At 49.5% G+C, this 21,925-nt stretch overlaps 2 protein-coding genes across 2 annotated transcripts in view; one reads left to right on the forward strand and one right to left on the reverse strand.

Moving 5' to 3' along the window:
• Positions 1–90: 90 nt before the first annotated feature.
• LOC128268580 (F-box/LRR-repeat protein 16) overlaps positions 91–21,925 on the reverse strand; it is a 25,428-nt gene continuing 3,593 nt past the window's right edge. The window contains exons 3-6 of the mRNA XM_053005709.1: positions 7,140–7,313; positions 6,938–7,055; positions 5,699–5,894; positions 91–2,882 (exon numbers count right to left, since the gene is read on the reverse strand). Coding sequence (XP_052861669.1) covers positions 2,585–2,882; positions 5,699–5,894; positions 6,938–7,055; positions 7,140–7,313 — 786 coding nt within the window. The 3' untranslated portion in view covers positions 91–2,584. The remainder of the gene's footprint in view (positions 2,883–5,698; positions 5,895–6,937; positions 7,056–7,139; positions 7,314–21,925) is intronic.
• LOC128268581 (gametocyte-specific factor 1 homolog) lies at positions 12,804–13,500 on the forward strand. Its single transcript, XM_053005710.1, has one exon. It carries the CDS (start codon positions 12,862–12,864, stop codon positions 13,354–13,356), a length of 495 nt encoding a protein of 164 aa, XP_052861670.1. The 5' UTR covers positions 12,804–12,861; the 3' UTR covers positions 13,357–13,500.

The following is a 21,925-nucleotide window of genomic DNA, read 5'->3' on the forward strand; positions in this document are numbered from 1 at the left end:
TTTGCACAATTCGTTCACCTCTTGTATCAGTAGATTCGGATGATGGTGTGTGAAACAGCGGAGCGATGTCTGGTAATTCTCTTTTATGGGATTCTTATTGAGTTTTGTAGCTCTCGTACAGCTTTCGGCTTTATACAATTCGTCTCTATTAAAGTTTTCTCTTTATAGTTTTGATACTTTTGCTTTTGCGTCAGTTTCGGACAGCGGGGCAGGTTGGGAAATTGTGTGCCGTAATATAATTTTGTTTTCGCTTGAGCCAATGGTTGCTTGGACAATAAAAATGTTTGCTTCTACCGGTTGTAAGATTGAACCGATTGTGGAACCGTCGTTACAGCGTGCACTTATGTAGTGGATAAGGATATTTCCTCTAGTTTTGCTTCAATTCAGTGTGTGTTTGTGTGTGCTTTTGCCGCCAAAAGCCGGGTCGTGTTGTCCGCCTGCTTCAGTCAGACACTCCGAACCGGTTGGCAGCGGGCAAGGAAGGAATCATTAAGCTTCATCGTTTCAATCGAGCGCTCGAACCTGAACCTGTTCTATCTCGAGTAGCGGTATCCTGCTCGGAGCTCGATCAGTCATCGCTTGCTGCGAGAAGTTCAACATGGATTGCACGACTTGCTTTGGTTGCCCACTTCCGGGCGGATGTTAACCGATTCGCACACGTGCGTGAAGTCTTCCGTTAAACCTTAAAGCTGCCGCTGGCTGCACTCTTCCGCTCTATAGGGGTAGTATCGTAAAGTTTGTCCATCTTTTTTCCTCCCTCTGCAAGCGACTAGCTGCTGATTATTAGGTTACTTCTTATTCGGCCTATCCTCAGTTATGCCACGTTGTGGCTGCTGCTTGCGTGCCTGGTTAGTAGTGTCCAACTTATTATCATCGGAAAAGAACGAGCTAATTTTAATGGGAATCGAAAGGTTCTTATACGTAGGAAGGAGGAGAATATATCTCTGCGCCGCCCTGGCGCCGACCCACCCAGGGTTTGTGAGCCGGTCTGGGCTTTCGCGTCATATTTTTGAGTTCCTTCCTGCGCTAAAGGCTTTATGCTACCGCCTTCGTAAAGTTACTTTTATTTACCTTTAATATTATCATATAGGATCTACTTGTTTTCCAAACACACACACACTCATGCACACACACATGCACATCGACACACTCAACACTTTCGACACGTTTTGTAATTGTATTGACTACTTTTCCTACTACGGCTCTGGGCTCTGGGGGAACGTCAGGGAACGTTAAGTCTTGTTCGGTCCGGTTTTTAAAAATATATTTACACCAAATACTACCAGGCCAACAGGCTACTGGCCGGCTGCTCGGGCATTGCGACCAGCCCCATCACGCATCAAATTGTACCAATGATTCAACGAACTACGGCCTCCGGTTAGAATGCTGCAGAGCAGAGCCCGCTAATGGTGCGGTACACATACAGCTTGGCGGTGGCCGCTCCAGCCAATTCGGCTCTGCTCTGCCCAACCATGATCAGTTTTGTATTTTAGCCACTTTTGCCTCCGTCTTACTCTACGGTTTCTTCCATCGAACATCAAAGTTTAACCACTTTTCCATCGTACGTTTGCCCACAAAACACTGCATTCTCTATTCGCTAGTAACACTTGGTAATATAGGTCCAATATTGGGTTCGCTTTATCTTCCGTTTATCGGCTACTGCATCTCGCGCGGTAGTGTGGCAGAGAAGCCGCGGCCATTTGAACGCGCCCGTTCCACTGTTTCGCTTATCTACACAGCCGTTTTAGAACTTGACTCTACTGTTTTGAAATTGTGTTTCTTTTCGTTTTTTGTGTGTAATATTTCTCTTACCAGCTCAATGTGGATTTTGTTCTCCCGCTTTCGCCTATTCCATAACAATCTTATGCATCTACCAGCATTACGGTTAAAAACAATCCATTAACAGTTCATATTTTACGCCATACACGTTGTGCCAGGGGCGCTCCTCGGTCGCCCGCCAATGTCTTTGTGGGTGCCATCCAATTAATTACAATTTGAGATCTATCTTCTAAGCATAGTTTCCAATCAGCTAGAATGCGCGATGCGTCCCTACGGGCCACCTCGGTGACTCGGTAAAGATCGTACAAAAAAGTTGATTGTTTTTTCGTTCGAGTCACACAGTGGAACCGAGAAAACCGAGAAAAACCCACCCTTGGCTCAGGTCCTTCGTAAGGTCTCTGTCGGGACGAAAACAAAAACCTTTCCAAATCCAAAGAGTAAAGCGTATAAAGCGTAGGAAACCAAAAAAAAATTTATCCAAAAACCTGCATAGAGCGTTGGAAGGAAACGAAGTTTGAAAAACGAAAGTCCATTTCGCCTGTGGCGCGTCTAATCCTAAAGAGAGCACGGCTCGGGCTGGTGCGGCGTTGTAATATTCATCAGAAAAGTTTGTAAGCGGCTCAGCGAAATAGGTAAGGTCTACATTGATTCACGCACCGGACCGCAGTCGTAGCGAGCTGCTCTGGCGGAGTCTTAATTAAAAGTGCCCTTCTTGGAGGGCGTTAAGGCCCGTGGGCCGCGTAGTGTGTCCCCTGTCCAGGCCGTTGTCTTCGTGTTTGCGTTGTGCGGTCTATCGGGAATGCGATTATTCGATCAGCAGGCAGCGCGGCAGGTGTTCCCGCAGATAGTCGAACAGCTCGTGCGACGCGCCCGGGCAGTTGGTCAGCTCCAGTTCCTGCAGGTGCCGCAGCTGGATGAGACTGGAGAGACCAGACGAGGTCAGGAGCGGGCAGCCGGCCAGCGACAGGACCTGCAGGTTGCGCATCGAGCACAGGTGCTGCAGGCCAAAGTCGCGGATCTGGGTGCACCAGCGCAGGAATAGGGCCGACAGGGACAGCATTGTCGAAATGTAGCCCACTCCGATGTCGGTAATGTGAACGCAGCTGGAAGTAAACGGACCACGGGCGGTATTAGTGTTGAAATAGTTCACTGCCATCCGACGAATAACCCAGTTCGAGTGTCCAATCGAACGGAGAGATCTTCTGGTCGGAACTAAAACGAACGATCACTTCAACAAAACCCTAAAACCAACGCTAATCGTATAACCTGCTTCGAGAGTTTTGTTTGCTTTTTTTTAGGTACGATCCTGTTTTTCAATATTTAATTTTTAATAGGGCTCCATGTAGTACGGCGGAGGTAGCCCAATTTCCTTTGATTAGAAAGAGATTTGGCTGTCCTCTTTGCTTCCCGTCGAGATTAATGGTCTGATCGCTGATTCTTGCGACAAGTGATCTTTTAAGAGAGCGTAACTGAGTCTGCTATCAGATGAGATCGTCGTTTAAAATTGCTTTATTGCAAACAAAGAAAGAGCAAAAATAAACAACACTTCACTTAAACGATTTTTCTGTGAATCTCTTAGGCCTTTGAATCCATTGCCGAGGAGATAAATAATCTAGTTCAGTGAGTAAAGGTAAGTGGTCAACCCAAACCCCCGTAACCTGGATCAAACCAGTTTGCCATCGGGGCTGGGCTGGTCAAACCACATCCGCTAATCCTCCACAATTGTGTCACCCGAGAGGGAGACTGACCGGACTTTCATGACGACGGCTCTTTGGACCGCCGTCCGCTTTTGGTGGCCACCAGATTGCAAGACGCCTCGCGAAGGGCATTAGGCACACTTAGATCTTATCGGGACGGGCCAAAAGTAGTGTCTACCTGGCAGCTTGACCATCGTAATCCCTTCAGAGCCGAAAATAACGCACCAACAGCAAAGGGGGTTAGCGTATAGGAACCGACCGACTAGCCGTTCGCGGTCGACAAAACAGCTCACCAAAATCCTTTGGCGGTAGGGCCAGGATTCAGACCGGTCCGAGAGTTCTTATCCGGTTGTTCGACCGTTCGTTTGGCATTGGCAGTAAATTGTAACTAAATCTGTGCCGCTTCAAGCGCCAGCAGTGACTAGTGACGCTTGAAGGCTGGCACTTGATTCGATTAATTAAAGTTTTGCCACAAGATTGCTCTTTGGCCGCACCGAAAATCGTAAGGCTGTGTGAACGATTGCTCGCTCGGCCGAATTCGGAGAAAAACGGAGCAATCCCAGGCAATCTCGGAACCTTGGCCAGATTAAACCCGGTACGGCGCCGGTGGCGGTGTGCTGGTGGACCTTTAGTGCACGTCCTGCTGCTCTTCCGAGAAACACAAACAATGCTCCGGTGCTCCGGATAGAGTGATTATGTTTCTAATTTAAATTAATTATTCCACGTAGCGCGTGGGAAGCGGCTCACAATCGCTGTCTTCACCGGCGAACAAGGAATGAAGACGGATGGGGACGATTTGTTGGCCCTATTCTGGTTTTTGCCATCCACTAACCGGTGGCCATGTCTTAAGTAACAATTACCTCTGCGCGACCTTTCTTGACCGGCTATTTATAGCGGCTATATATATATTTTATCATTTAATACATAAATGATTGATTTTTTATCCTATCCAGTTGGTCAGTTGTGAACAAATGGTCTTTATCACACCGGCAATGGCATGCCGGTGTCACAATATGATGCAAATTAAAATCAAAATTGATTACTGTCTCTCGGTGTGGTCCTTAAATTGAGTGTTCGGGAAGTGTTGCGCAGGGCCAGGACTTAACTGACACTTTTTTGCATCGACCCCCCAGGGGGGGTTTGCACCATCTGATTGGTATCGGCGCTGGAAGGATGGTAATAACGATCCGCGGCACACGGCACATTAGCGTGCGAGCGGCCGAGGAGACCGTTCCGTCCGGCCGATGCATCGACGGCCGAAGCCGGCACGTTCCTCGATGAAACTCGATCCATCAATCAATCAAACGCGAGTAAACGGTGCTAACGGAACGGAACGGAACGGAACAGCGTGAAACGGGATATTGAGGGATGACTGCGCGGTAATAGGTTTCCGCTTTGTGTTTTCTTCCGTCCATTTTTCCGCCATTTTACTGCACACCGGGGAGCATTGGCCGGGGAGCGTGTAGCGCACTAATTGCACTTTCATCTACTGCCTCGCACACGATACGCTGTGGCCATTGGAGTGACACAAATAAGTGGCATCACGGGATGCAGTGCCCCGTGGACTGGCTGAAGGCATGCACGATTTAGATTTTAAATTATTTATTAAAAAGGTTCCGCCCCGATTAAAGTCATTTCCAGTCCATTAAAGGCACGGGGCACCGTTACTAAATAATGTTGGCTCTCGCGTATAATCTGTCCCGGTTTGAATGGTTTCACGGGAGTACAAACAGCTTACAGACCTTGTAAGAGGTTTACATTCTCACGCTACAACGACTCGAATAGGATTTCTATCACCAACGTTGGGCCGAAGCGAACGTAAATCAGTTGTCCTGAAGATCGTCTTATCGCGCAACAAAAAGTATGCTCCATCACAGATTGATCTAAATTTGGCACCATGAGAAACAACTTTCTCACAACGCCCAGCGGGCGCCTAATGACCTTCTTGAAGTTCGTGGAATTGAACTTTCGTCCCAAAGAATCCACCGCCCCCAAAGCAAACAAAGAGCGGGGTATCATCCAACCGACGCCCGTTGGAGACGCCAACCAGGGGGGGCTTTATTGCGTCATTTAGGACGCTAGCACACTTTCGTTATCGTCGCTTCCGAGAGTACGGTGGTCATTCTGCGTTCGGTTGATTTAAAGCGATGCTTTTGAAGCCACCAGGCGCCTCCATCGACGTCACGATGGAGGCGCCTAGTGGTAGGAAAATCGGAACTTACCGATCAAGTGTCAGCTCCTCCAGCTGGTTCAGATCACAGGCAATGTACTCGAGGGCGGCGTCCGTGATGCGCGGGCACCAGGACAGATCGAGGGCGCGCAGTTTCTGCAGGTTCTCCGCAATCAGCTCCACGCCATCGTCCGTCACCTTGCTGCACCCGGACAGGGACAGCACCGTGAGGTGGGGCAGCGAGTGCACTGGAAAGAGGTGAAAAAGAGAGGCTAGAGTTCCGAAACGTTTTGGGGTCGTAAATGTTTCTAGTGATAAGAGCCCCAGAACGGAGGTTGTGACGGTCACCGTGACCCTCGCCGTGGTCCCTTTGAAGTCCTTGGCAGAGCCACAAAAGCGACACTCCGTTTGTGGAGTTGGATTGGAGTGCCGAAAAGAAAGGTTGACCCGAATTTCGAATCCCACCCGGGCATCCCGGGGACCCTAAATTTTAACAACATCTCACTCATAAAACACATTACCCGCACCCATCGGGTGGTCAAATACATAAAGCGTGTAGCCCCGGGGCGCTCAATCATAATGTCAGTATCTGTCCTCTGGCAGGCACGCGGTGTGTAGGTTTACCGAGGCACGTAATGGACTAGAGTCTCCGAACTCAGCGTCTCCGAAACCGAGAACCGACGCGTCTCGGTGGGCTACACTTTAATAAATGTAATAAATCTTCGTTTTATGAGTCTCTCTGACCATAGAATCATTAGTTCACTTGAAAGGCGCTGGCTTCCTTTTCAAGTGGCGAATTTCAATCGAACGAAATCAAACCGATGTACGTTGCTTGCGAAATGCTGCCGCACTCGAGAGCGCCGAGTGTCGTCTTTCGGCGTCTTCAAGCAAATCGTTACGAGGAGCTTCATTTATCACACTTTGGCCGACATCAAAAAGTTATACAAAAGTAATTGCATTTGTGACTCCTCCTCGTGCCAGATGTGCTTTCGCGTTCGCCGATTTCTTGCCGTGCTTGAAGGAGCCGATTTGCTGACGAAAAATAATTAACGAAAGTGGATGCGACCATACGTTCGTTCGGCGGGGAGCCCGGGAACTGCCTGATCAGCCAATCTTCTAACGAGTAACGGCTTCACGCACGGCAAGAAAAACGGTTCACTTTCTTATCGAAAAGTCGCCCCGACCCGCTGCGGTCCTGGTCCGTGGACGGGGGAATGTTCGGTGGTGACCTGCTTTTTGGCTCCTAACTACTATCCGTCCCCGGCTCCGGTTTCGGGCGATCGATACTCACCAATGTTGACGACACCGTGGTTCGTGAGCTCCCAGCAGGACTGCAACCGGAGAATGCTCAGACTGTGGCTCTGCTTCGGCGAGAAGTAACCTAACGCTGCGTCCGTCACGTGGTAGGCCTGCGCAGCGGGGAGAAAGGAAAGTGGCCATGAATTACGCGGGGCACTGTGTGGTGTTGGTGGTAGTTGGTGGTGGCTACTTACCTGCAGCGAAAATTCATAAAGTGAAGGCAACAGTTGTGCTACGGCCCCGACTGCCTCGTCGGCCACGTTGATGCAGTCCGCCAGCGACAGTGACACTATCCGTGGGGTCAGGCAGGCCCACAGGCCGGCCTCGGTAATCTCATTACATCCTGCCAGCTCCAGCTCGAACAGTGACTGCAAAGGACAGTGGCCAAAGCAGAACGCTTCATTAGACGGCTGCGACTGCGGCTGACGACCGGTTTGCTGGTACAAAATGGAACCCACAAAGGAACCGACGGAGCACACGGTTACGAAATGAAGTCCCTGCCCCCGGCACCGGCGGTGCCAAGAGATTAGCGGATTGGGGGACTAATTGAATGCGAAGATCATAAGCCCTTAAACGGACGGACGGACGGGTCCGGGCGTGTGCTCGTGACGTTGGCCCCAACGGGGCAGATTAGCACCGTCTTCATTGCGCTTGGGGGCTCCCGGGTGTATCTTAGTACATCTCTTTACAAATTGAAATCTCTCCAATGCCAACCCCGAAACGGTCACGAAACAATTCAACCGGGCGTTTTGGGGAAAAATGATTCATCGTTAAAATATGAGGAAAATGTTGCTCTGTCTCGACAAACGTGAATTTTATGCATTCTCCCAAACAAATTAACATTTTACTGAAACACGCCGCAGTATTGCTAATGGCCCTTCACGCTAATGCCCTCACCATTATTAATGCTGGCCAATGGGCCGGCCTTATGCCTTGTTAATTCTTCCGCTAACAGCAACACACAAACTGGATGGCGCAGGTCCAGGACTGTACCGCAGCATTACCTCAAATCAATTGGTAGGTCCTTTTCAGGAAGCCGCAACCGGAATTAATTTTACCGGAAAAATTGTCCGCAACATTCTGGCGGCAAGCTGCTGGCGGAAACTGCATCATCCCTGCCGAGGGAAAAGGATTTTTCCAACCCCGACCGGCCGACAGAGTTTTATTTACGCCTTTCGCCATGGCCGGACACGGCACTTGGGTCGAGCCGGGGGCCAGGGAATTTGCTTCCATTAAGTCGAAGCATTATGCTGCTGTCATCGGGCATTTGCATGGCAAAGAGGTTCCGTTCTGGGTGTGTGTGTGTATATAAAAAGCATGAATAATTTGCCGATCACCGACCGACCCTTCAGAGCTGGTCTGAAGGCACACTTTACGGTGTTTGTTTCCGCATTTGAACATTCGTATGTTCCGCAATTTTGAGGCGTTCGTGGATGGGAAGACTTATGAAAAGGGGATGAAAAGGGGATTTTGAAATGGTTCTCGAAGCTCAGTTTCTATGAGATGCATTAAAAGCATTTATCTTTGAAAGAAGCTTTGACACACGTGGCCCTTGTGGCCTTAGTAAAAAACACTCGTGTTAGGAACAAAAGTGCTTAACATTATGTAAAGCTTAGGTCCTCTTAGAGTGATGTTCTCCTGTTATATTTGAAAACATTTAACAAACATATAAAACAGAATCGGATGTCCTGTACGCCCTTACCATCTTTAGTTGTGGCCACCTATTAATATAGACTAACCTAATTCAAAATTGAACATAATGTTTCGCTTGTTCGGCACAATATGACGAGCCTTCTCTCATCGTCTGTCACCGGTAAATTTGTTTCACGATTCGCCCAATTTTATTCTGATGTGTTCCGCTGTTCGGCACTGTTCGGTGGCCTGTTCCACGTCAACCCTCCAGCTGGTGGTTCAGCTTGCCAACCCATCCCGACTTTCGGCTGCAGAGAAAAGCAATTAAACGGGGAACAGCAAACGGCAGCGAAAAACAACGCCGGCGCTGTCGCACAAGAAACAACAAACAAGGATTGTGCCATCTCTCTCTCCCTCTCTCTCACGCTATCGCCTGTAAGTGGCCAAACCAAACATCATAAACGCCATCGAGCGCCACCGACACACCAAATGGCGCGCACAACGGGTTGTGAATAAACAAAAAGCAAAACGGTCCTGGGCCGATTAACGATCCACCTGTCCTGTCGAACGGTTGTCGACCGTCAAGGTCGCCCGGGACTTGAGAGGCGTAGAGGAGACCACTTGGAGCACCGGTAGAGTTCACTAAAACTTCCCCGTTAGACCTCAGCGGCCTCAACGCAACCGCCGATCCCGCCGCCGATGTTTGCGTTGCCGTGTTGTTTACCGCGGCCCCAGATGCTTGTCGGGCCTGTGATATGGGTCATTTGCCCCACGCTGGGGCTGTGTAAAGTGAGAAGTAAATTCACATAAAATTAAACACACACCACAACCGTGCCGTGCCGTGCGCGCGCGCGTTCGTGCTTCCGCCGTAGCGACGGAACATAGTTAGGAGCGCGGTGGACCCGTTTTATTATCTAACCGGTCGGGGGCTATCACTTCCTGCTTTTCGCGCCGAAGCACGCCGCAACGTAGTAGTGAGCGAGGAAATTCCTCGCATTCCGTTCGAGGTGGCGTATCTAAGGCCCTCCTCGGGTGAAGAGGTAGCTCCTTACGCTGGTGTTTTCTGTCGCGGTTTTGTCGCCCTCCTAGTTGCGGGATGGTTATTTATAAGACACGGCACGGTGCGTTTGTCGACTAAGTGTTTTGCGTCGATCAGCTGTTTCGTCAGTTCGCTAGGCGCGTAAGAAATCCTGATCGGTCGGGAAGCAGTTTTTAACGTCAACTTCTGTGCTCCTTTCGTGGAGCATTCAAACCTACAATTCATTCCATTTGAAAACTGAACGTATTTTGACGTCCAAACCAAGCATCATAACGAACTCGACAGCCATGGCGTCCGTCGGCGCTGAGCCGTCGCTGCGGTTCTACGGCAGCTTCCCGATAAATTCATTAGCGCACTGCAGCAGCTAATTAGCGTTCGCAAGGTTCGCCCATTATTAATTCGATTGCGCTTTTCACTCACCACGCCGGGCCGGGGCCGAGCGCCGTTCGCAGTTCGCCACTTTTCCCCGCAAACGCCCACAGGCGCACCGGCGGCAAATATTGAATCAATCTTCGCGTTGCGTCTCTTTTTTTCTCTCTCGCGATCCGAAGCGCACACAAAACCGGCTCCCGGGCCGGAGCCATGATGGATTCGATCGGGCGGACCGGTGAAAAATCGGAGATTCGGAGATTCATTTCCAGCGAACGCGGAGCTCCAGGTTTTCACGCTCGCCGGATCGACGTCGGATTTATTTCGCGGACATGCTGCCAGGCGTTGGAAATAACAACCGAGCACCGGAGCACCAAAATAACTCCGGCGACGGAGTGGAATGCGTTGGCTTGGAAACAACCACCTCCCGGGCCCTGGATTCGCCCGCCCGAGAGGTAAGCGAGTCAGGTGCCAAATTACGGCTCCGTGTGGCGTTGCTATGCGGCAACGGATGTAGCTTCCAAACCAATTCATCACCCACGGAGCATTCGCCCAGCAGAGGCGCTTTGGTGGAAAGCTGTTCAACTTTGGCTGTTTGTTATCACAGGTCTTGATATTGGCCGTCGCTGGGTCTGCAAGACGAAACAATCGGTTAATTCACAAATTTTGATGTACATCCCTCCCTAAATCGTGGGCTGTGATGTGGAAATTGTCATACTTTGAATCAATGATTGAACAATTTTTGGAACCACCGATCCTTCCGTTCGGTCCATCGGATTTCCTTTGCCAACTTTTCCCACAATAATTTTGTCCTCATCTTAAACATCTAAAATGGCTGTGCCGGCGTGATTTATTGAACTTTACATCGCCAGGCACAAGTTTTGCTACCACGGATTGGGGAAAATCGGATGGTACGGTCGCTGCGGTAACTATCGTTAGCGAAAACCGCAAAATCACGCCAGCTTTCGGGCTGATGGTTTTTCATGGTCAATTATCTTTCCTTCTGTGCTTCGAGTGACAGTATCCCGAACAGTGACCGCGTAGAGCTCACCAATCGTTCGTCCGTTACAAAGGATTTATTTATTAGTTCGCTTGTACTTACGTCTGACCGTGAACCGCGCACCGGACAAGGTCGGGTGGGAAAGGAAAGCACCGAGCAGTCGGTTGAGGGGAGCTTTTTCGGTCTGCGTGCCAAATCGCTCCAAATCGTGTGACATGGGTTTGCCACACGCAAAGCAGAGGAAGCAATTACATCGAAGAATTCAAATCATTCTCAGCCTCACGGACAGGGCGACGACAAGGCAACGTTTAGGCAATCAGATAAGGCATATTGATGGGGAAAAGGTTCTCTCTATGCGCCCATCTGCAAACACATGTTAAGTGGCACCAGACGCACCTGGTGTCCTCAAGGCCGGCATCGGTACCGGGTCCGTTGGCTTTAAAAGCTGTCAAGGACACTGTCAGCAGTAGAACGGGGCCGCAGAATTCAAAAGGAGGTTTCTGGAGTGGCGTGTGTTTTCTAATTTCCATTCTAATACGGCCACTTCAACTAAATGCTTGGCACTCGAACGAATTTCGTCACTGTGTTACCGAAGCACGGTAAAATGGCCCAAAACTGCGCGGCGAATGTGTATGAAAAACACATTTAAAGCGAACAGTCGTGTGTCGCTTCCTTCGGGACCTGTTTCATAAAAATTGCAACACAAACTCCGGCAGTCGTCCAGTCGTTTCCGGTCGTTTCCTGTAGCATCGTTTCACCGTATAGAGGCACTCCGAACGATTCGTTTTTCTCGTTGCACCTGCTGCCTGCCTGGTTGGAAGATGAATGGCAAGGACGATGGCAACAAAAACGTGTCCCTTTGCCGTCTCTGGCTCGAACGTTGTTGGAAGGCCAACAAACGACCTTCCACGGTACCTCATACCAAAGACTTAGACCGCGAATGGTCGTGCTACTCTGTACGTGTAGTTGCGTTTTTTTGCTTACCCTCTTCGCATTGGCATACACTTACTGTGCCAGGAGAACTAATTGGTGGTAAAGTGCTACCGAACTCAAAGCGATCAATTATTTTTGCGTACATTACAAGGTTTAAAGACTTCGCATTGTTCAAGCAAAATAGTGTGTTCGAATGGAGTTTGAAAAAATGTTACCTTTTGTAGACACCCTGTAGCGCGGCACAGTGTGTACGTAGCTTAAGCTGTCAAACCCGTGTTCACGCAGCTTAAGTTCGAGCTGTCACTGCTGTCAAATGTGACATTTTCGTTAGCGGAAGCAGAATATGTCACATTTGGATGTTGTCCGTATCAGACGTATTCTGAACTTAAGTCTTCTGTCTTCTGTCCCCGTGTTTTATTCTTCTGTCCTCTGTCCCGTGTTTTCCGGCATCCTTTACACTTTGGTGTGCTACTTAGTAAACAAATTTAAAAACCCTTATATGATGTGACTCAGATGCTGCATTCCTTAATATAAAGAACACTTCTTGTGCCCTACTGAAGATAATGATTAAAACTCACTGTTATTACATAAAACAAACTAAAATGCGCAGCCAAGATGCACAGTAGAGTGCACCCTTGGCTGCGAATACAAATAAGAGAGTTTGCCGTTGTGCCGCCAGGGGCGCTACTGCGCATGCTCGTTTGACAGTCGCTGTCAATTTATATAAGGGCAAAAATTTCGTCGTAGCATCACTTCAGAAAAAAATGCCTTGAAGAGTGGAAGTGCTTTGGGTGAAAGTTAACAAAACAGGTTCCTGTGAACAGCGTTACTGCGTCTTAGAACACGAAACTAACGAACGAAGCTGTTCAGCACCACTCGGCCAACCGCATAAAAGGGACGAAAACAACTAAGGTGCTTCAACCTTCCTCGGGTTCCTGCTAAAATGTCGACGATTCCCAACTTTGGTCGCGTGCTGGAGTGCCCGTTCAATCGGGCACACCAGATCCCGGAAGAGCGGATGCAACGGCACCTGATCAAATGCAAAAAGCAGTACCCGAAGGTGAAAATGCTGCAGTGCCCGCTCAATTCGACGCACCTCATGCCGACGGAGGAGTACATGACGCATATTCAGCTGTGCAGGGACAGGTCCCTCGTGGAAACGTTCCGGAACGTGGTGAAGCCCGCAACAAACTCCGGGCAGTTGGTGCAAGGAGTAGTGCAGCCAACGAAACCGGACGCCCCGTCATCCGCTCCGCTGTGCCCCGACGAGGAAAGCTGGGACGATATGGCAGCGCCAGCCTACAATCCGACCAGGTACTGCATCGAGAACAAAGTCATCCGCAAAGCATTCCATCTGACGCCGTCCGAAAAGCGAGACTTTTACGAGCAGGAACGGATCCGCCACGAAGAGCTGGACAAGTTCGCGTGCAAGAACTAGGCTTCGAGGTTAAGCTTTATCTATGTTTGCGCGTTGTCGATGTCAGGCCATTCCCTGCTAGTGTATTTATCACAAATGTTACCATTTTTTGACATCGACGGCAAAACATCAAACAATATCAATAAAACAGTTTTTTAAAGTTCGACACTACTCCAATAGCTTTCCGGTAGCGGTTTTTATCAATTTCCTACCACGGTGGCCCCGTTGTCGCATTTGTTATTTATGAAAGCCACACATAATCTCATCTCCGGTTTGTCGGTAGCGCATTTGCGGCTGCGGTCTAACGTGGTTCCATTAACGGACGGAAGTGCGGTCACAACCGTGTTCACCGGACTAACCGAAGGAGGCCAGCATATGAGCCAGCTGAGGACAGGGGCAGGGTTTCTGTTTACCATGCCCGGCTAGGGCCCTGCAGCGACTTTCGGAGGCTAGGTAACGCCGTCCCGTCGAGCGCCTCGTTCCGTTGCATTTCCGAGCACTGGGCAAGAAGGGCAAGTCAAACTGCAAACCACATTCAGTGACCCACGGGAATTGTACCAGCCGCCCGAACCGTTACGAGGATGCCAACCATACGTGTGCGTAAACCTGCCAGTTATGGTGGTTAGACCTGGCGACGACCTCTTCAGAAACCCTGTGCTGCGGTTGGCACGATGTTTACCTTTGTCTTATCGCACACACCCTCTTCGGATGAAAGCTAGCGTTCCAACGACAACAAAAAATATCTAACCCAAGGACATCCATTGGCAGTTGAGCTACACAAAAGTTTGGTGCCGACATTCGCCAGGCATCCCGATCGGGAACCATTGTTGGTGCGAACGAATCGCCGTTCTTTTGTTGTCCCAAACCAACGCGCCAGGAAAATGGAACACCAGAACGTGACAAAATGGTGTCCTCGATTCCAGTCCCCCAAATGGCGGGGCGGATAGTTTGAAGGGATGTTTCAAATTTTTTAGCGAACCGAAAAAGTGGAGCAGCATTTGTTGGCGTAATAACGACAACGCAACTCAACGTTCAACCGTCAAGTGTATCCAGCAGCGTACTTTCCAACAGCATTCTGGGGTATTGTAAAAATGTTTTCGTTAAACATGCCGACATCCGACATGTATTTTTGAAGGTCATTCAAAACGGCCGAGCATCGTCTAGCAACGAGATGGTACCATAATTGAGCGTTTTCTTCAGAAATAACGATTTGGCTGTCCGGTGCACCACGCGCGCCACGATGGCCACTTGGCCCCGGAGCTCGGAGGTTAAGTAAAATCCTCCTCAATTAAACCCGGTACCCAATCAGTCGCTTTTAATTTCATCCATCCCTGCCGCCTCCGTTTTTCCGGCGCAACTCAGGGCTCCGGTGGCTCCTAATTTAAAGTTTGACTGACAGCGGTCGGGTCGGGCAGCGTCTTCAGCGTAAGACCACCGACGAAGAACGCCTCGCAGGCAAGGGCAAACCCGCTTCAACGTGCTTGTAACGACCACGGGTACTGCTGTGGTTGGCGATGATTTACTAGAGGTAGCGAGGTACTAAGAATAGCTATCATTAGGTAGATCGATTCAATTACCGTACGTTTCACCGTTAAGGATCGACGCTAAAAGGTTTCGGTGCCCCTTTCGTGTACGGGCCTAAGCTCCGCCTGTACGCTGAGACATGCTGGAACACGGATTATGCAATCAATGTTCAGTGCGGACCTTACATAGTCCTAGATTGCGGGTGCCCTAGTGCCGGATGATTCTCGATGTTTCGATCCGTCGGTCTTAGGCTGACTTTAGGTTTTAGGACGGTTTCCTTGAGTTCTTTTGCAGCGAGAACGACCCCAAGCCATGGACGACGATACGATGCCACTTCTTGTCGGTCCGTTCTGTTAAATGTTTAAAAAGCAAAAACAATCAAAACGAATAGACTTTTAAATGTTTCATGAAGCAACATTCCCTGGTCCGTTTGAAGACGGACGGACGGACGGAAGACGGTGGTCCGGTGTGGCATTTTTCTGACACGCTTTCTGGCACGCACCGCAAACCTTGGCCGGCTCTGACAACGCACCAGAAATCGGTTATGTAATACCGGCCAGCCTGGCAGGGGTCTTTGCGATAAAATATTCATCGTGCAATGCACCCGAGACTCGTTGAGGACTCGTTGGAAGTAGGAAATGAGGTTCCTTGCTTTGCACGGCACAAACCGAGGAACCAGAATGTTATTCCAATGATCCGGCAGCTCGAGCGACCCAGGGCGTAGGGAACACTGGGATTCCCAACAACCCAAGGCAGCCCAACATAAAATGGCCTAGATAAGGAAGCACTCGTTTCCCCGACTATGCAGCAACAGCCGCTGCAGCACGAGCCATTGCCTCGTGCCGGCACCGAGTACATTTCACACTTACGCTACGGTTCATAATTAGACGATAGAAAATAACTCTAGACATTCATCACATGGTGTCGGCCGGCGTCGGCGACGGCGGAAGAGAGACCCGGCCCGTAAAGTGGTATCATGTAACTACACGTTGTTATAACCGTCGCAGCAGCACCAGCTACTGGTGACGTAATAATGGGCGACACAATGGCAACGATTCTCGGTTGTGTTACTGACATCATCAATCATCATCTTAACTTTGGTGAAGAAACTTTGGCCACGAGATCTCTCGCCCGGGGGGGCGGAACAGAACAGTGAACGTTATGTTCACAGTTTTGTTTTATCATTTTTGCTTGCTTTTTTCTGAAGGATTCTTTAAAAATCCTCCGACTTGATGAAGTCTACTGTAGCAAGTTCCAACGTCCTGAGTGAGTGTCACTTCTCGATCCTGGGACAAGGTTTCAGTTTTGGAACGTTTCTTTTGCGGAATTGCAATTCTGTATTCAGCACTAAATTGCTGAATAATTGATTTATTCCGAGTTTATTGCTTGTTTTAAAACAAATCCACGATTGGCAAAAGTGCACCGCCGTTGCCGCATGTAGTACATTATGAATATTAACAACGCCGGAGCCAACCGAGAGCCATCCAGACATGGCACCGCATGGTTCCTGCGCTCCCTAAAATGCGCTCCCCGAAAAAACTGCTCGGTCCCGATCGATATCGCTGTGTCCCGGGCTACGCACACACACTGCCACCAACAGAGGGGCATTGAATGGTTTCCTTCCCCTGTTTTCAGTTCTTCTGCCAAACGACCCCCCATCCGGGGACCACGGAGATGCGGCTTTCATCGCCAATGCAACTCCAACTGGTGCTTGGTGCAGCGCGCGCACGGAGCCACACGAAAACCGTAACCACCACCGGAAAAGCGCAGCGCAGAAGTCAATCGACACAATGGCAGCGAGAAATCAATAAAGCAAACAATAACCGTTTCCCCAAAGTCCGGGCAGCAGCAACGGTGTCGGCGCCGTTGATGAACCTTTTCCCCGGCCCGGCTGGTGCATCCGAGAGGAGGAAGCTGGTGGTGGGTCGGAAATTGAAAAGCAAAATCTCGGCGCCAGCCAGTCTCGATTCGTGCCAGACTCTGGACTCCAGGGGGGACCGCGCGGTCCACTATCTTTTTCCCCTTTTTGACGCACATTTTTCCTGAGCTAAGGAATATAACTCCCGCTGTCTGTCTGTCTGCGGTGCGCCATCCGTCCGCCGCCAGACTATCTTGTTTTATGATTTTTTATTATGGCCAAAGTCCTCTGGCCCCCTAAAAGGCCGGCCCGACATTACAACGCACCAGGCGGCTCCATCGAAGATCAAAACAAAAACCCGGCCGGATCTTTGGGCCCGGGACCCGAGGAGGAGTGAAAGTGAAACGTTTTTGTTTTTAATCCTGTGAACTCGGCAACGGCTGCCGGCGGCGGATGAGCCGGCTCATTTTCTGCACCAATTCAAAACAACCATTTTGCCAAGCCGGAAGAAGAACTGCAGTGTCTGCACTCGACGGAACGCTTGATTTATGATATGGCGACTCTTTTTCTTGGCCGTGTTCTGTTTTTGCCTAACCTTCCGCGGCAACTTTCGTTATGTCGATAGAGCGCTGGTTCCGCAACAAAACATTGTTATCGTGTTGTTTTCCGGTGATGAATCCTGCCGCGGAGTACGAGTAGATTGGAAAACTTCCGCGGCCTTTGGTCGATCGAAACGTAAAGACAGCGCAAGTGACGTGTGACAAGTGGGCCATTGTTTTACTTGTCCTAGCGTGGATCAAACATCGGAATTTGGGGGTATTCTTTTTTTGCGAAAGGGTTGCAATTCTGACAGAAGAAATCGGAAAGCAAACCCTGAATACCATAAAATCGCGAATCAAACATTCGGCACGGGGCATAAAATGCGCCATCGCTTCACGCCGATGACAGGCGAAGAAACAATGCACCGTCCCTCACACACACTCCGAACCGTACCGAAGGCATGTGTCCGACTCGGTGTCCTGGAAATCGATTTTCGCCGGATCCGAGTACCCAGGAAGCCATTCGTGAACGCCATAGTGCCTGGTACTGCGGGTTATCAGTCGATTTACCGCCGATTCTGGCCACGAGTGAAACAGGGTGACCTTTTATTGGACCCTGCCAGTCTTGTCCACTCGCCACTGGTGGTAGTCACGTTTGGGCGTTCGATAGTTTGACTTCTTGAAGCAGATTCAGAACTCTTTCTTGGAAACGCTGGCCTGTCCTGATCCGCATTAGGGTTTTGCTTTAGACAATGTACACAGCAAACCCCCCGAAACTGTTCGGCGGATCAGCCAAACAGGAGAAGCCACAAAAGGGCTTCCACGCGCCAACGGCGGCAATGTGGGGCAATGTTGAATTCATCGTACAAATGGCATTTAAATCCGGTTCGTACCGCACCACAAAAATCACCGTATTCCGTATTCATGACGTACACCGGAACACACGCAAGTGTATGCAAATCGAAGCGTTAACTTTTCACAGCATGAAAACATCGGCATGGGTATGGTTTGTTGCGCAAAGTATTGACGCGTGTTTGCCTAGCCAAAGTGACCAATGTGCGATGACCGGCACGAACCATTATCGTCAGACAATCAGAGATTTGACAACCGACCGGTTGTTGGGAAGGCAGAAAGGCAAATTTACAGCCCGAAAGCTTTGGTGTCATCAAGCTCACTCATTAGCATAAAGAAAGGATACAGAAACAATAGGTTGTCTTTCGAAGAAGTCTAAGCTCGAATATAAAAAGGATTGTTATACATATGTTTAAATAGAATACTTTTCTGGAAATTCTTATTCATGATGCTAAGAAGAATTGATGGTTTTTTGAGAAGAAATATTTCGAAAGGTTATCAAAGACCTGACCGCCTATCGCCTACGACTCAAGACCTAAGACACTAGCCAACTTGAACTGCGCATTAAACCGTATGCTCATCAATAACGCCAGGTGGATTCTCAAAAGCAGAAGCCATGGAAATGGTGATGGGATTTATACAGAATCGGAACGATCTCACACCAAATGTTTCACCTATAAATTTGCGCCATTTGGCCGACCTGCCTGGGAGGGGACGGCACAAGTTTCGACGGTGACTAAACCGCCGCTAAACCACCCACGCACAAAGGGTCACCGCTCGAAGTCACCTCTTACCTGCGTCATTCGACTGTCGGTTGCGCGCCGCACCGCCTTTGAAGACCGGGCGCAGGGAAACCTCATCGCAAACCAAAACCTAATTTCCTCGCGCGAGAAATTACAACAACAAAAAATAGAACCATCTCACCCACCCCTGTTTCCTGCACGCACGCGGCCGCACCTTGTGCCCCAAAATGTGTGTGATTGTGGAGGAGGACACCCGCACTGGAGGCAGCAAGTAAACAGCAAGTGGGAAAAAAGGACATACCAAGCGAGCGTCACGGGAAGGAAATCTAATTTACGGGCCTCCTCCGCTCGAGCGGAGAAATGTCGAAAATTGGCTTCCCGGCCCAGGCCGGGCCAGGCCATCGCCGACGAATCGCTCCTCCGAAGGATGAGAGGAGGACGATTCGCGGGAATATTTTGTGGACGCACCGCGTGCGGCGTGAGGACATTTGCAACGGATATTTGCAACGGAAATTATTAACACGAATCACGCGTTCCGGGAGCTCGCTATATGAGTTTTGGGGGGCTTTTGAACCTCCAAATGTGATGAGTTTATTCATTTGACTCCCTTTTTTTATGCTTTTGCTTAGTTGCTCACTGTTGCCCTTTTGTTTTTATATTCGACTCAAACATTTACTGTTTAACGCTTATGATTCTATAGTTCTGAGGATCTTTTAAATGTCTTACATGTTTGTCTAACATGGCTTATGTTACGTACTTTATTACATACAACCTCACTACACAGATCTAGCCAAGATCCTTGATACGTACTTCGACCCAAAAGCTCGGTTCCCTAACATCAAGCCAACGTTGGGATAGATGTCCGAAATCGTACGTGGGAATGCACTGGCAAGGTACTTAACATCCGGTTCCCTTTGTGTGACCGAGAACCAACAAGAGCCGCCAAAATTATAGCATACTTTCGGCCCGTTTCCGAAAGCCCTAACGATCCTTGGGATCGCCCCCAACGCCGATTCGCAACCAATCGGACCCACATTAGAACCGTTTTGCCGGCATCCGGTGCTCCGGTGGGATGCAGTGCCCATAGCCGTTTGCCGGTCCCTTTCTGTGCCACAACACACACACACGTGGGCCTTGTTAATGACACTCATGGGAGGACCACGACCGCATAGGACCACGACCGCAGGTCAGTGGGTAAAATATTAATAATCTCGAAAAGTGGAGGAAATTATGGGAACACCACAGCACACGTTAGCCCCGGAATAATGTTGGCCCGGGAGGGCAATGTTTAGCGAACTACTCGTTGCATGGTACTTGTTTGAAAAGGTTTCTAAAAAAATTAAAATGAACAATAAAATACAAAACAAACCGAAAGATGACTATCGCACTGGCGTTTTACGGCATTCGGATTCGCACTTTCGTGTGATTTATCGGGATTTGAGCTGCAGAGTTTCGATCGAAGGATCAAGTCGTCATTAAATCGCACAGTTAACGACACTATCGCGCCGATTTAATGGACACTTATCGTTTAATGCTGCTCAACTGCGTGTCCGGTTTCAAGTGGCCTCCGCTGTGCCAGCCCGCAAAGTTAGCGCCGCCTATACTTTGTTTGCCGAGTGTAAATTGATGAAATTATCTGAATTTTATTTGTGCACATGGGCAAGCATTAGGCCTCTCCGCTTCAAAAATTTGCACAGATTTCCATTGCCGTATGATGAACACCGTCATGCGAGAAAAGCCAGCATATTAAACATTCCACAGTAAAATAACAACGTTCAACATTCTGCCGGGCAAAAATCCGCTATGCTGCCGACGGAATTTATTTTCAGCCCGCCTGCACGACTCTGGGACCGACGAAAGTGCAAGGTCGCCACCAATTCCAGCTCTCGCTCTCGCTCTCATATTTTACTGTCAATACCAGTGGCAGTATTCCAGCGACGGGGAGTAAAAAAAGTAACAATTTGCACAATAATCCCCGCGCACACGCAGAGTAATGGCTCGCAATCTACAGTCTGCAGCCCAACAATGTCGGCGGAGCCACCGAAGTGCAGGCAACCGAAGCACAATGGCTGGCCGGTTGGTGTGACTGCATTCGAAAAGTAAAATTTAACAATTTGCTGTCGGCAGCCAGACTGGCGTCGGTTTCCACCAGCGGCCCTAGCGTCGTCAAGCTTCCAGCAGCGACAGAGCGAGAGTCGGGCCATTTTCTTGTCGCGTTGGCGACAGATTTCCAAAATCGCCCACACTATGGTGGCCTGAGCGATGTCGTTTATCCTAATTGATCCCGGGTCCGGAGTAAATCTTTATGGTGATTGCTGTTACTGGCGGCGCTTCAGGGCACCGTCAGAGAAAACAAAGTACAAAATAGTGATCCATCAGTCTCCGTGCAATCAACAAAAGTCTACCGGCGTAACCATCTCCCAAACTCTATAGATCATTGGCTTTAAAATGTGCTCAAGTACTGAAAAGTCGATTCGCAATGGTTCCTAAATTCCTTTCCCCACGCCGGGTTACCTAACGGATCATCATAAGGCGCCATAAATTCCGCCACTACCAGTCAAGGTGCTTCGATTTCCGGTGCCTTTGAACGGGGTCGCGGATGGATGGCAGACATCGTGCCAACTGAACGAAGGGGAACCGAAATCGAAACCAAAATTCAATTTTCTCCAGCTGCCAATCGAATGCCCGTCAGAGTTTCGGGCTCAAAATGCTTGCTTGAGGTCGGTCGACCCGTTGCTGTGTGGCCTATTCTGACCAAATGGGTCAAAAATATATATGGCGCTCCCGGGGTACCTGGGGTGGATATATCCTAGACAACATTATACTCGCCGTGATTTGGGGACGCGGGCGCGTTTGGGGCACGAGAAATAAATTGAGTTTGAGCCCAGTTTATGCAATCGACCCCAAAGCTCGCTCCGTGCGTCGATGCTTGAATTTGCACCCAGTTCCGTCTGGTACAGTGTCTTTAAATCGCGCCCCGGTCGACCGACGAGCTTGCCGTTTGGGAACGCAAGGCGAATGCATTTCAACACCGAACATTGTTAAGACGAGGCGACGCGCGAAGAGAAAACAAT

Source organism: Anopheles cruzii, chromosome 2 (genome assembly GCF_943734635.1).
Source record: "Anopheles cruzii chromosome 2, idAnoCruzAS_RS32_06, whole genome shotgun sequence".
Lineage (NCBI taxonomy): Eukaryota > Metazoa > Arthropoda > Insecta > Diptera > Culicidae > Anopheles > Anopheles cruzii.